This window comes from Drosophila takahashii, chromosome 2R (genome assembly GCF_030179915.1).
Source record: "Drosophila takahashii strain IR98-3 E-12201 chromosome 2R, DtakHiC1v2, whole genome shotgun sequence".
Classification (NCBI taxonomy): domain Eukaryota; kingdom Metazoa; phylum Arthropoda; class Insecta; order Diptera; family Drosophilidae; genus Drosophila; species Drosophila takahashii.
The window spans coordinates 27,604,204-27,616,807 of record NC_091679.1 but is presented as its reverse complement, the minus strand read 5'-3'; the positions used below and the strand labels follow the sequence as shown (position 1 = coordinate 27,616,807).

Sequence of the window (12,604 nt, the reverse complement as noted above, 5' to 3'; positions counted from 1 at the left end):
CAGGCGGAGGCAAAGGTAAAATCAAATAACAAAATCTGATTGAATTGAAACTGAGGTAAGCTGCCGAGCAAACTGATTTATTGATTTTCAAGCAGCGTTTTCAGCTTGGCTTTGCAAATTGAATAAAGTGAAATTTTAGGCGCCTCTATTGCTGCTCTGTTGCTGATATTGTTTTATATGTATGTATGTAGTTTCATCTGGCTTTTACAAATGTGTAAGTAGAGTGCAAACAATTACATTTACTTCACTTATTTTATTTGAATTTGGCCAAGAAATCCTATTGAAATAACAATAAATTGTACATAAAATACAAAAATTAATTTGAATCACCGAAATCGAAAACTATTCAGTTATTTTCTAGTTTGGGACAATGATCTTAAAAAATGACTTTGTGCCGTTTTTAAACATGTCTAAGTAGATTTTGGGAGCTTTAGGCGCATCAAACATTTTATTTACAACACATTTACGCATTTCGGTCTTTCAAACATGGCACTTTTTTATGTTTTTCGTATTTTTGTCGTTTGTTGTTTGCGTTTGGCGTTGAGTAGCGGAAATAGTAAAAGTTTTCTAATGAGAAAAGTTTCCTCACAGACAAAGAGAGGATGCGCCGTCGACAGAGACAGCAATATCTGGAGGGAGTTGGATGGCAGGCGAGCGAGTGAGAGAGATGGAGCGAAAAGATGTCCCGAAAGAGTAAGAGTGAGAGCAATGTTCCCTGCGAATTTAATCATTCGCCTTGCCGCTCACACACTCATAAAAAATATATATATATTTTAAGAAATATACCCCTTGACTTAAAGTACCTATTCATTGTAAAAAAAATCTCTAATTTTAAAGAATATTATCCAAAATATATGTACATACTTTCTTAATTGTGAGCACTGCATTATATTCGCTATCTTAGGGTGGCTCGACTATCTAAAAAATTTGGTTTTATTTTTAATGGTGAAATCGAAATACATTTTTATTATAACGTTCAACTTTTATTGATTTAAGGCTTAGAATTAATATAGATTTTTGTTCGGTGTACATAATTTTTCTCGTTTTGATGGTGAAATTTACTGTATTTTTGTGAGTGCACTCTCTCTCTCTTTCTTCCAAGGAAGTGCGAGTGTGCACATCAAAAACTAAACACGTCAAAGTAAGCAACGGAAATGAGAAAAAAGTGCGCTTATTTATTTTTGTACTTTCTTTTCACGCCCTCCCGCTTTCACCGCCCCCCGTCTTTAGTTGACAGATTTTTGCGTTGTCGCCTGCACTTCTATTTGACTTGGCGAGAGAGTGAGCGAGAGGGGGGAGCGGAGGAGCGGTAGGACAAGGACGGAGAGATCCTCGCGGCGACATCAAAGCGCGTTATAATTCGGAATTATGCAAAGCTTAGCAAACGTGGACGCATTGTGGCGTTTACAAGCGGAAATAATGAAAAATAGCGCGAGACGGTGAATCATTTGTCTCCTTGGCGGGTGGCGGGGGCGGAAAGGGCGGGTAGGGCGTGGCGATGCGAAGCGGGAGCGGTAGCAGATTGTTGCATAACGCTGTTATGGTAACAATACCGGAACACGGAGATTGCAGCTGTAAAGCGAATTCGCTGTAACACCTTGACTAGATTCAATCTAATTGCTGCACTGAGAAAAATTTTGAAGTCTGTCAAGAACTAGCTTAGGGATTTTAAATAGGAAACAGCCTAATATTTATTTATATTTATACATATATTATAGAGAAGTTTTTAGCTATTTTATTATACATCTATTAATTTATATTTCCGTTATTAAAAACAGAATTTCATAATAAAGTCAATGTTTAAAATCTTTATAATAATTATAGTAATGTTTTAATTGAATATTTTCATATTTAAAATATATAATATTTTTATTATTTAAATATTTGGAACTACTATGTTTTACCGTATAAAATGAGCCGCACCCGTTTTTAAGTTAAATTTCAAATAAATCTCCTTTCGATCTTCCCTCTGCATTCTGTCTACTTGATAGAATATTTTGGTCATGCTATAATTTTAAATATCCCACTCGGGCGGCAACTTTGTGTGTTTCGATGTATCTGCAAGGTGCATCTTAAACAATAATAATTTAATATGTCATTAACGTGTTTTTGCTTATCGCCCGACATGTATCGGTCACAACTTTACAAGATTCCGGATAGCCGTCCTAGCTAGCCAATTAAATGCAATCCCCCGAGTGGAATTATATCGGGTATATAAAGAAGTCGAACTTGCAGCAATCGGTACAGCAAACAGCACTTTCAACATTTTAGTGAGCCGTTAGGACGTGACAGCTCGGAAATGAAGCTATTTTGCGTTGTTTTGGTTATTTACGTTGTGGCTCTGACCCTCTTTGGAGTCGACGGACGTGGCGGGGGCACCACAAACGGAGCAGAGGTGAGATTCGGTGGTTTATTGTGACCTATCAACGGGTTTAATCGTCTCTCCTTCGTCCTTGCAGGAACCCAAGTTCGTTGGACTCCTCAGACGGGTAAGTAGAACACAAAGGTCAAGCTGAATACAAACGTTTTTCAAAGACTATGGCCAAAAAAAAAATAAACGCTTCAGAGCAGATGAATCAAGTCAGATCCAAGAAGGCATTGCACTGGCGTCGTATTCACAATTTAGCCTTCTTAATTGAAACTTATGTTGAATGCCTCCTTACAGGCAAGGCGCCGTGCATGCGACGATACACCACCACCACAAAAACTCCGTGTAAGAACGTAGTTCAGAGTTAAAAAAAAGAGTCTTGTAGTTTTATATATATATATTCTATTTTTTACTGCTATCTTGCCAGTTTACTAAAGTAGTGTTAAAATAGAGCTGTTATTAACTATGAATTGTATAGGAACCATAGTTTTAAAAAAATATTCGAAAAATGTTTGTGCATTTTCTTTTGAACCTAAATGTTGCTTTCATTCGTTCATTTTCCTAGTTTTTAAAAAATATTCGAAAAATATTTGTACACTTACTTTTGAACCTAAATGTTGCTTTCATTCTGTTCATTTTCCTAACCTAACATTCTTTTATTACTTAAATTTTCTCCTTTTTTCAGTCTCGTCGTGATGCCTTAGAGGAGAAATTGGTGGCCAATGAGGCTCCGCCACCACCACCGCAGTTCAGGGTAAGTACATATCGCGGATCCGAACTAGATGTATGATCTCTTACGTAAAAACATTCCATATTTCCTTTAGCAACGCCGCCAGGCTCCACCCGGTATTCCTCCCCCACCAGATGGTCTTCCACCACCACCCCAGTTCCTCCTCTAGACATTCCTGAATGTATAGCATAATGTTGGGCGTTTGTGCATGTAAATGGGAACCACATCGAAGCTAATAAAACTAGTTTGAAGCATTCCAAAAAGTACCAAATCCGAATTTCATTGGGCCATAAACCATATGGCAGTAGGTTTCTGGGAAACCTGACGGCCTAATCACCTGTGATGCAGCTGCCTTTGAAATGGGGTTCCTTAATCCTGGGTCAGGTTTCTACCTGAGTTCTACCTGTTTTAGCTATTTAAAGGATCAGTCAGGACTCTACAGCATCAGTTCAATTTCAACTACCAATCGTACAACACATTTCGAGATGAAGTTCGTGGCCTTTTTTCTGCTGAGCAGCCTTACCATTGCGATGGTTCTGGCATTTCCTAGTAGCGACAATGAAATTGTTGCTGTGCCAGTTGATAACCTGCATGCTGCAGCATTGGATTCGGGATCCGCAGATCCATCGACATCGACAGACCAGATCTCTAACAGCCTACGCTCGCCACGTCATCTCCTGAGCAAACTGTGGCAGCCGAAGACCGTAGTGGTGCAGCCGGTGATTGTGGAGCAGCGATTGGTTTCCGCCCAATATCCCGGCTACGCACAGCCTTTTCCCAGTTACTACGGCCAGGGCAGACGCTACTATTAGACGACACTTTAAACATTTATTTGTAGCAAATTTAATAAAATAAAGACGCCTGACCTTTAAGTCAAAGATTAATTCCGTTGTTGTTTTTTCTTTCTTCTATTTTATGCAAAGGCAAATTCCTTAGCGCAAATCCCTTAAGTCGAAAACAGTTGCCGTCTTGCTGGCTGGCTACTCCACCAAGTCCACCGACTGGGAACTCTCTAATGCCTAATTATGCATGCCGGGCACGTAGGACTGATTCCCGAAAAACTTAGTGAAGGTCGCGCCTCGGTGACGATGACAACAACTGCCGCAGAGGACACAGCGTTGCGGGATTTTTAAATAATTTTATACAAGCGATTGGCGGCTGACACAAGAGTTCATAGGGAACTCCAAAATGACACTCACAGCTTAAGAATCGCCGGGTTAATTTTACATAAGCAAATGGCATGTATTATACCTCAAAACAAGATAAAAACAGACGAATTTTCCCTTTAAATACTAAATTTAAAATCGTATTGCAAAACATAATAATCAATGCTACTCATTAAAACCTTCTACAACAACAAAATTTAACGACATATGTAGTTTATAGTGTGTTGAGTCAAATGAATTACTTACTTTCAATAGCATTAAAAAAGCAATATATTCCACGTGATATGACAATGTGCAGTCATTTCTAAAAACCCTGTCAAATCACCATGCGCAGCAGTAGAACTCTAGGATCAAGGTGCCATAATTAGGGTCAGGTAGAAAAGTCTACCTGGCATAAAAGGCTACTATGACCACTTAAGAACAAAATGTACAACATACTGAAAGTATTTTCAGTAAATGTAATATTTCTCAAAACTACATTCCATAAATCCAGTGTATGTACGAATTTAATAAACAAGTTTAATAACTAATTACTGAGAATCTATTTGTATTTGGAGCAAAAGCTAAGTCTTTGAGTTTTCAGTTCTAATGAGTTAGATTAAAAAGTAGTTACATTTTATTTAAGGAAGGCTCCCATGGGATCCCAGGCGGGCAACTCTTTGTATTTCGGCATTCTAGCGGCATGTAGAACCCCCGGAGGAACAAATTTCTCGTGGACCACTATTTCGAAGGCGTACTCCCTCAACCAATCTGCCTCCATTTTGATGGCTTGCTTTTTGGCCGACTTCTTCTTAAGTTTCTCCTCATCGTTTTTCTTATTTTTATCATCGTTTTCATGGAGACTCCCTGTGGATTCGCTTTGGCCAACTGCAATAGCACTAATGGTGCGAAACTCTACGGGCTCTTTCATAGAGTCCAATCCAACCGAAGTGAGCAGTATAGCTGTGTCCCGTCGGGATTCTTTGTAGATCAGTCTCTCTGCTTTGCTAAGGCAGTCACCCACCTTAATGCCGAATATTAGATCAAATGTATGAGATTGTAGGCTTAATGGTCCCGATTTTGTACTTAATATGCTGGAAAGGTCGCAGCCTAGCCAAACTGGCTTGTCGCCGGCCAAGGAGTCCACTATAATCTGCATTATGACCTCAATCGATTGGTTGTTATACCTGTGCGGTTCACCGCCCATCATGTTGGAACTGTGGGTGACTTGATAGTTGCTCTGGGGAATCGAGGAAATTCGAGGATCGTGGCCAAGGCAAACGAAAGCGTCCAGATCGACGGTACAGGCCACCATCACCTCGTAGAAATGCACCGATGTCAGTTTTTTCAAGCTGTGGTAGCGCTTCTTGTGGTCGTAGAATGTCCATGAGAAAGTCTCGGGCGGTTCACCCAGGCAGATGCTCAGCAGTTTGAAGAGACTCTGAATCATTTTTGGAATCAGCTTGGGCAGGCGGTCGCCGTTGCCATTGAATGTGAACTGGGCGTGCAGCTTGCTGGCATATTCACGGAGCTGCAAGGGGTTCTTTAGTTATAAGATATTCAGTATAAATGAAGGTTACACCCTACACACCTTACTCCTTAGCATAGTGTTCATTTTTCGACTTCGCTGTGTGGACAGGTAGCATTTCTTGGGCATCACGCCGTATTTCTTGACCAGGTTAACAAACATCTGCCAGTTGCCCCCATCCGGAACGGCATTCTTCATGAAATGCCGAAAGCAGCGACCATCCAGCGGCTCGCATTGCATTAGAAGATCAGCAACTGTCCACAGGAAGTAGTTGCATCGCTCCAGCTTGTGCCAGAAAAATAAGTGCGCTGCGGAGAATTCAAAGTCCGAAGGCAGAGGGAACTTTCTGTCCATCTCCTGGCGCAGCAGGTCGAGGCCCGTGCAAATCCAACCAGGACCACCAGTGGTTCCCTTTCCCTGAGTATCCACCTCGTGCCATGTTTTGTTGCCTTGGACTAAGGAGCACAATTCCGCTTCGGATCGCAGACACACGTTGATGGGATCTCGAGCGGTACAGACATTCTGGGCCAGACGATTCTGCGGAGATTCGTAGAATGCGGAGCACCAGGCGGACCACTGCGGTTCGGTCAGCAGAAAGTGCATTTTCGCATTTGGCATTAGAAATGTGCAAGAATAGACACTACAAATTTAGACCTATTGTCTATTTATCGTATCGAGTCCACGAGAAAGCCAATTGTCGAACGCTTCTGTTGAAATACCGAGATACAATTTATACTTTTCTACAAACTTTTCATATTTTTCAAAGCAACTCTACAACTTTAGATACTAGATGGAGGTGCAGAATCATTCGATATTACATCGATGTTTGCCTGTTACAACATCGGGAAAGCAATGTTTTCTGCTCCTCTAGTATTAGAACGCAGTTTGACAAACCATAAATTTCCTTAACCAACCCTAATTTAATTAAGATAATTTTTCAGAAATTCCTGCTATTACTTACGACTAGCTATGTGAATTTGTCAATTAGCGGGCGCACAAAAGATCAAGGGCATTAATAAAGAATTAATTAAATTCGCTCGGAAAAACCCAATAAAAAGTCTGTCAAGGCAGGGTCAAATGGGCCGAAGCCTGATGGGGAAAGCCCCACACAGCTGAGTACCAAGAACTGTGCATAAATACTGCCACAAGCTCGATAATCGGTAATTGTATTCCAATAGCCGAACGCCCCCAACTGTCTGGGCTGCCTAACTAAGCGTTAGAATTAACAGGCCCCAAGTCGCTCCGGTGAATTTCCCGCTAATCAATCAGATAACCTAAGCTGGTCGGCATTTCCCGGAAATTGACCCACACACATTTATGTCCGCAGGTAGTGCGAAGCGAGAGATTATGGCCAAGGACCCAAATTAGCATTTACCAGCTACTTAAATGGCTCCTGGAGCAATTTAGCATGTAAATTTAAAGGAATATCTTAGAATTAAAGGCGAGACATTTGCTGCTTATGCGCTTTATTTCGAGCGACTCATGTAGAATAATTTGAACTTAGGCAAATAGGTTGCCCAGCTCGGCGTGAAGGTCATCCATGGTTTTCTTGAGACTGGCCTGAATATCGTGCTGCAGACGCTCGGCATAGTTCTTGGCCTCCGCCTCCAGTTTGTCGCGATTGTCGAAGGAGTAGCGATCGCCCAGGAATGTGCGACCACCCACCTTGGCCACCACCGTGTGATCGGCCAGTTCGATTACTATATCTCCATTCGAGTACTCCACCTGAGCAGGTTGTCCATTGATAGTCACCGTTTCCTTTTGGCTAACACCTGCTGCCTTTGGCTGGAATGTGTACACCTGTCCATGCTCATTCAGTTCAATGGCTCCGTTTATGATCCTAACAGTGCGTCCATTGTTGTTGATATAACTGCCACCGCTCTCGTCGCCATAGACGAAGCTATGTCCATCGCTCTGGATTATGCTGGAGCCCGACTGACCATTGATAATGACGTTGTTATTCCCACCGTGTCCATAATCCTGGGAATCGTCCTCTTCACTGGAGTCTGCGTTCGCGATGATTCTGCGACCATCGGAACCTATCAAGACCGTTCGGCCATCGGGTCCACGGATGATCTGCCCAGCTCCGTTCGATAGGAAAGTGTTTCCATTGTTCTGGAGAATCGTCTGGTCCTCACCACGCTGAATACTTGCAGCTGTAAAATTAACACTTTTAGTAGTTTCACTAGGAAAGGCTTTTCAAGTTGAAGTCATTTCATTTAAATAAGTTTTGAGCTTTTACTCATGAAAAATTAGCTTAAAGTGTTTTAAATACATTTTCCAATCAGCTTATAAAATTTACAGGCAGTAAAGCCGAATAATTTCGATATATACTTGTGGTTTAGAATAAAATGGACTCAAATAACTTGACGTTAAAGATGATCTAAGGATAAATAAAAATATTTAGATATAGTTACCGCTAGACTGAGAGGCGATGCCGGCCATCAAGCCCAGTAGAATCCAAGTTGCACTGCTCGAGCACATTTTGCATTGACTATACCGATGCCCAGTAAGGTGTCAGCTATTTATACTAGCGCACTAAATATCAGCTCATCGTTCCGTACATTCTATATGATCCGTTCTCAGCGGCATTACTCTCCCTCGATGTCAGATAAGACCCGGGAGGAGGTCAGCGGTGCAATCCCGGGGAATTGCCAGCGACGAGTTTGTTTTGTTTACTTGCGGTTTAGCGACGGTGCCACTTAGTCACCGGCTTGCCAATCGACTCCCGATTTTGACGGATCGAGAGAGTGGAGCGTGTCCAACCGGGAAAGCTTTTTAGCCAGTACAGTAGTACGCACCATAGATGCCATATGTGTAAACCAGACGGATGGGCGGGGGGTATAATTTGTATTATAGCGTTGAAAATGAATGTAGCACGTGTTGAAAGTGTTTTGACACTCAAGCCAGGGAATTAATAAAATTCCCATTGTACCGGTTTTGAGCCTTATCAATAACGCTTATCAGTTTGATGAATTTTTGTAAACAAATAAACGTATAGGAATATACCTTTTACAAATTTGTATTTGAATACAAATACCTTTACAGTTTATTTTTAAGTGTTGAATATTATTGTATATATATTAGATTAGATTTAATCTTGACTTTTGATTTTTATTATAATTTAAGTTTTGAAAGTTAAGATAAATTCCTCTCCAGACTATTTGAATTTGTGAATAAGATATAGACGAAAATAGTTATATTTTCAGATTCCACAGTGGTATTTATTCATTACTGTAAATTTATTTGAGTATGGCATTAAATTTAGTATTATCGTATGCGGTGAGTAAACTTCTAGGAAAATCGGTTCAAAGGAAAATATTTTAAAAATGATTTATGCATTTACTGGTCACGCTTTCCCCATTTGGTTGAAATCAGTAACGCCACTTGCTGTTTCCCTTCGAATGTATGACTATATTATCGGTGGATTCATCGCCTCCATTCCAGGCGGGTCCACCGATGGGTCCAGTATTTGAGGCAGGTCCCCAGCGCCACGGATTGCCATGCACTACAAAAATCACATTAGATATAGATACAAGTGTATAAAAAAAGATATAGATACTCCACTCACCGCTGAGAATGACGAAGCAAAGCCAGAGCAAAAGCACCGCGATATGCTGACTGAGGAACATGGTCAAGGCGAGGAGTTCCAATGATGTAGCATTATATAGACACACTTATTTTATACGGCTCCTATCGCCAAGTCGCGCTCTATCTCTCATTCGATTCGTATCTCTTGGATTGCTTCAGTCTCTCTCTTTCGGTTTCTCTGCCCACATTTGGATACGTGGAGGGGTTCGATAATGGCTCAAGCTTTAGCGGCTTATGCATAATGCAATTTTCTGTTCTTTGCACTCTTTTAATTCTCAGTCAAACCCTCGTTCCACCATTGTCAGATGCACTCGAAAAAAATTTGGATATTTATCAATTATTACGACATTTAACATTGTATTTTTTCCAAATTTTAATTATTACAACAACTTACTATTCAAATTACATTAAATTAATGTACTCACTTTTGGAACCAGCTTTCAATTAGAATACATAATAGATTTAATTACTAGGCTTTTAATGAGCTTATTAGTTTGTGTTCTTTATAATTTGTATATTAATTATTACAAAATATTAAAAAAAAAATTATCCTAAAGTATTAAACTATATCTTTCAACCACCGTTCAACTATGCATTTTGCATAATACATTTTTGTCAGTAATCAGTTGTTTTTTTTAGTGTAGACGCACAATAGTCGGGCAATTAAGAAGTTTCGCCATGTGGCTACGTTTCTAATTATTTTCAATTGAATTGCTTTGCTATACGTACAACTTTTTTCATTGCTACTGCCATTAAACATATCGTCGAACTGCTCGCTCCCACCTCGGATCCCAGGCCATTGACATTATCAATGGTCCCGGTCGTTGTGAGTGGGTTTAGCGTGGGTGGGTCTGTATCTAACCTGCGCTGCATTGGGAAAAGTTAAGCTTTCGACGAGTCAAGTTTCACAATAAAAATTAAACAGGTAAAGCGTTGTTTGTTAATGACAAGCGTTTCGTTGTTGCTGCTTGCTTTGAGTGGTTGTGGATTTGGATTAGGTGGACAGTGGGTGCAGGAGCAACTCTGGTAAAATAAAGCAATTGTGAAGTGCAAAATAAAATGCCATCAGTAAAAGTTCGACAATCTCTAGGGGAGACTAAATTAGTGTGGAGAGCCAATGTTTGGCCACTCTCAACATAACAATACGGCTTTATTAGTACGATTATTAACACATTTTGATAGTGGTTTATTCAATAACTTTTAAAGTACTTATAAATTTTATGTATAGGAGTTAATTTACTTTAAATAATTTAATGACTTAATCTTACATTAACGCATAATTTTTTTAAGTGGATGAAAAAGGAAGTTATAGCATGGTCGCGTCACTAACCTCCATACACAACCGATATTTTTTCTGGACCTAAAGTTAAAAAAATTCGTTTATATAATTCAGAACTTAAATGCAGATCTAACTTCGCTTTAACCTAGCTTGTGCAGAAATGACAAAAAAGGGCACTTTTATATTTTGTGAGCTTTTAAATGTCCACACCAATTTACATTGCAGACAACAATTGAATTTAAAACCAAAAAGTTTTAGTTTTTATACTTTTTCAAAATCTTGTTTTGTTAGTGAATATACATATCAAATAAAAACACCTCTTAACGAGGTAAAAAACTAGTGACGATCGCACCTTCAACATACAAAAGTTCTGATATCAACATTTGTGACGAAAAATTATTACACTCGTCATTAAATAGACTTTCTAATATTTTCTCATTCGGCCCGCCCTAGCATACTATTTTAGTCTTTTTACCTTCAAGGGCATTTTCTATTGCAGCGTGCCTAAAATATTTTACAGGCATCTAGAGGCGTCTTTCACCGAATTTTTAAGACAAATAAGACCATTGTACGTCGAAGGATAGAATTTATAGAATTTTTTCCGTAAGAACTTAAAAAGTAACAACTATTTTTAAATCCCATTTTACATAAATATCTGACACATTCACATTTCAATTTGGTTAGCAGTAGGCGCCGAACATAGACAAATTATATTTTTAAGGGGTTAATATGCCTTAAAAAAAATCCCCACCACAATTTTAAGGCTGTTATCTTTAAAAAGCCTACTGTGTAAAATCACGACACACTCGTTACGTAAGAGTGACTCTAAAATACTTGTTACTTTTCCCATTCTTACGGAAAAAATTCTATAAATTCCATTTTTCGAAGTACAATAGTGGGATTTATCTCAAAAATTCGGGAAAAGACGCCTCTAGATGCATGTAAAATATTTTAGGGCACATATTTTTCCTTGTATTTTTTTAAGCCTGTTCACAGACCCTCGAAGATATCTTAAATGAAAATATAAAATGTTGCTACTTTTTTCAAACCGCGATTGCACAAATACCACCCGTTAAACTCGAAAACTAAGTATGCAGATATGCTTATATCCGTCTATATTAACACAATTTAATGCCCATAGGGCTGCACCAAAAACACTGTTGGCCTGTGTAATTTGTAAACCATTGTATTTAAACAAATTAAGTTAAAAAGGCGTTTAAGTATTTCAAAATACCTTTTAAACGAGGTATAGAACATGTCTGTAGCTTCAGTAGTGTAGAACTTAAAAACTAACGAAATTTAGCTATTTCTAGCTTTTTTCCGCTAAAGCAGCGGGTTTTTCCAAAAGTCGTAAAACAAAAGTTTCCTATTTGGAACTCCTTAAAACAATAGAAATGATTCTATGAGCCTAAAATACAGTTTGGATACCCACGCACAAAATTAAACACTCAGGAAACGTTAGTTGTTCTGAGCTGTCAAAAGTGGCTATTTTCGTTTCTGAATAACTTTTAATCGAGATTTTTTACATAAACATGATATATACCAAAATTTAAGGAATCTCAAGGGCTATACAGTTTAAAGTTGTAAGGAAAATCGTTAGAGCCGTTTTTGAGAAAATTATAAAAAAAGCTAAAAAAAAAGTTTAAACAAATTTTCTTTTGTTCATATCTTTTTAACTATTACATTTACACAAATTGCATATAGAAGGCGTTTACAGCATTTAAAAATACCTTTCAAACGAGATGCAACACAAGTCTGTAGCTTTAGTAGTATAGAAGTTACGGCTTTCCGAATTTTAGCTATTTATAGCTATTTTCCCGCTAAACTAGCGGGTTTTTCCAAAAGTGGTAGAACAAAAGTTTTTTATATCGATGTGATGAACGTCATATCAAATTTTCAGAACTTAAAAACCTATTTTGGACAAGTGGACAAACTGACAAACAGAATTAAATTTTCATTTTGG

The 12,604-nt window shown here is 38.9% G+C and overlaps 5 protein-coding genes across 6 annotated transcripts; 2 read left to right on the top strand and 3 right to left on the bottom strand.

Annotated features, from left to right (window-relative positions):
- Positions 1-2,226: 2,226 nt before the first annotated feature.
- Positions 2,227-3,369, top strand: LOC108061508 (glyceraldehyde-3-phosphate dehydrogenase, testis-specific). Of its 2 annotated transcripts, XM_017147738.3 has the most exons (4): positions 2,227-2,395; positions 2,460-2,489; positions 3,054-3,122; positions 3,193-3,369. In XM_017147738.3, the coding sequence occupies exons 1-4, from the start codon at positions 2,300-2,302 to the stop codon at positions 3,265-3,267; spliced, it is 270 nt and encodes an 89-aa protein (XP_017003227.2). In that variant the 5' UTR covers positions 2,227-2,299; the 3' UTR covers positions 3,268-3,369. The 2 variants fall into 2 exon arrangements, with proteins under 2 accessions (XP_017003227.2, XP_070069162.1); XM_070213061.1 differs by lacking the exons at positions 2,227-2,395; positions 2,460-2,489 and adding an exon at positions 2,630-2,713.
- A 161-nt stretch (positions 3,370-3,530) lies between these two features.
- On the top strand, positions 3,531-3,982 carry LOC108061509 (uncharacterized). Its single transcript, XM_017147739.3, has one exon. The coding sequence runs from the start codon at positions 3,584-3,586 to the stop codon at positions 3,908-3,910; it is 327 nt and encodes a 108-aa protein (XP_017003228.3). The 5' UTR covers positions 3,531-3,583; the 3' UTR covers positions 3,911-3,982.
- Positions 3,983-4,756: 774 nt separating this feature from the next.
- On the bottom strand, positions 4,757-6,558 carry LOC108061491 (bleomycin hydrolase). The gene is made up of 2 exons (XM_017147721.3): positions 5,835-6,558; positions 4,757-5,774 (listed from the first exon to the last, which is right to left on the bottom strand). The coding sequence occupies exons 1-2, from the start codon at positions 6,387-6,389 to the stop codon at positions 4,881-4,883; spliced, it is 1,449 nt and encodes a 482-aa protein (XP_017003210.3). The 5' UTR covers positions 6,390-6,558; the 3' UTR covers positions 4,757-4,880.
- A 662-nt stretch (positions 6,559-7,220) lies between these two features.
- Bbd (Bombardier) lies at positions 7,221-8,342 on the bottom strand. The gene is made up of 2 exons (XM_017147708.3): positions 8,189-8,342; positions 7,221-7,927 (listed from the first exon to the last, which is right to left on the bottom strand). The coding sequence occupies exons 1-2, from the start codon at positions 8,253-8,255 to the stop codon at positions 7,272-7,274; spliced, it is 723 nt and encodes a 240-aa protein (XP_017003197.3). The 5' UTR covers positions 8,256-8,342; the 3' UTR covers positions 7,221-7,271.
- Positions 8,343-8,968: 626 nt separating this feature from the next.
- Positions 8,969-9,485, bottom strand: LOC108061503 (uncharacterized). The gene is made up of 2 exons (XM_017147732.3): positions 9,343-9,485; positions 8,969-9,279 (listed from the first exon to the last, which is right to left on the bottom strand). Exons 1-2 carry the CDS (start codon positions 9,401-9,403, stop codon positions 9,146-9,148), a joined length of 195 nt encoding a protein of 64 aa, XP_017003221.1. The 5' UTR covers positions 9,404-9,485; the 3' UTR covers positions 8,969-9,145.
- Between the last annotated feature and the right edge of the window lie 3,119 nt (positions 9,486-12,604).

Excerpts from the sequence above, each read along its gene's own strand:
- LOC108061508 (XM_017147738.3), top strand. The coding sequence starts at position 2,300 with ATGAAGCTATTTTGCGTTGTTTTGGTTATTTACGTTGTGGCTCTGACC. Across the intron at positions 2,396-2,459 it reads GCACCACAAACGGAGCAGAG|GAACCCAAGTTCGTTGGACT; the intron begins GTGAGATTCGGT and ends TCGTCCTTGCAG. Across the intron at positions 2,490-3,053 it reads TCGTTGGACTCCTCAGACGG|TCTCGTCGTGATGCCTTAGA; the intron begins GTAAGTAGAACA and ends TCCTTTTTTCAG.
- LOC108061509 (XM_017147739.3), top strand. The coding sequence starts at position 3,584 with ATGAAGTTCGTGGCCTTTTTTCTGCTGAGCAGCCTTACCATTGCGATG.
- LOC108061491 (XM_017147721.3), bottom strand. The coding sequence starts at position 6,389 with ATGCCAAATGCGAAAATGCACTTTCTGCTGACCGAACCGCAGTGGTCC. Across the intron at positions 5,775-5,834 it reads ACACTATGCTAAGGAGTAAG|CTCCGTGAATATGCCAGCAA; the intron begins GTGTGTAGGGTG and ends AACCCCTTGCAG.
- Bbd (XM_017147708.3), bottom strand. The coding sequence starts at position 8,255 with ATGTGCTCGAGCAGTGCAACTTGGATTCTACTGGGCTTGATGGCCGGC. Across the intron at positions 7,928-8,188 it reads CATCGCCTCTCAGTCTAGCG|CTGCAAGTATTCAGCGTGGT; the intron begins GTAACTATATCT and ends TTAATTTTACAG.
- LOC108061503 (XM_017147732.3), bottom strand. The coding sequence starts at position 9,403 with ATGTTCCTCAGTCAGCATATCGCGGTGCTTTTGCTCTGGCTTTGCTTC. Across the intron at positions 9,280-9,342 it reads TTGCTTCGTCATTCTCAGCG|TGCATGGCAATCCGTGGCGC; the intron begins GTGAGTGGAGTA and ends TGATTTTTGTAG.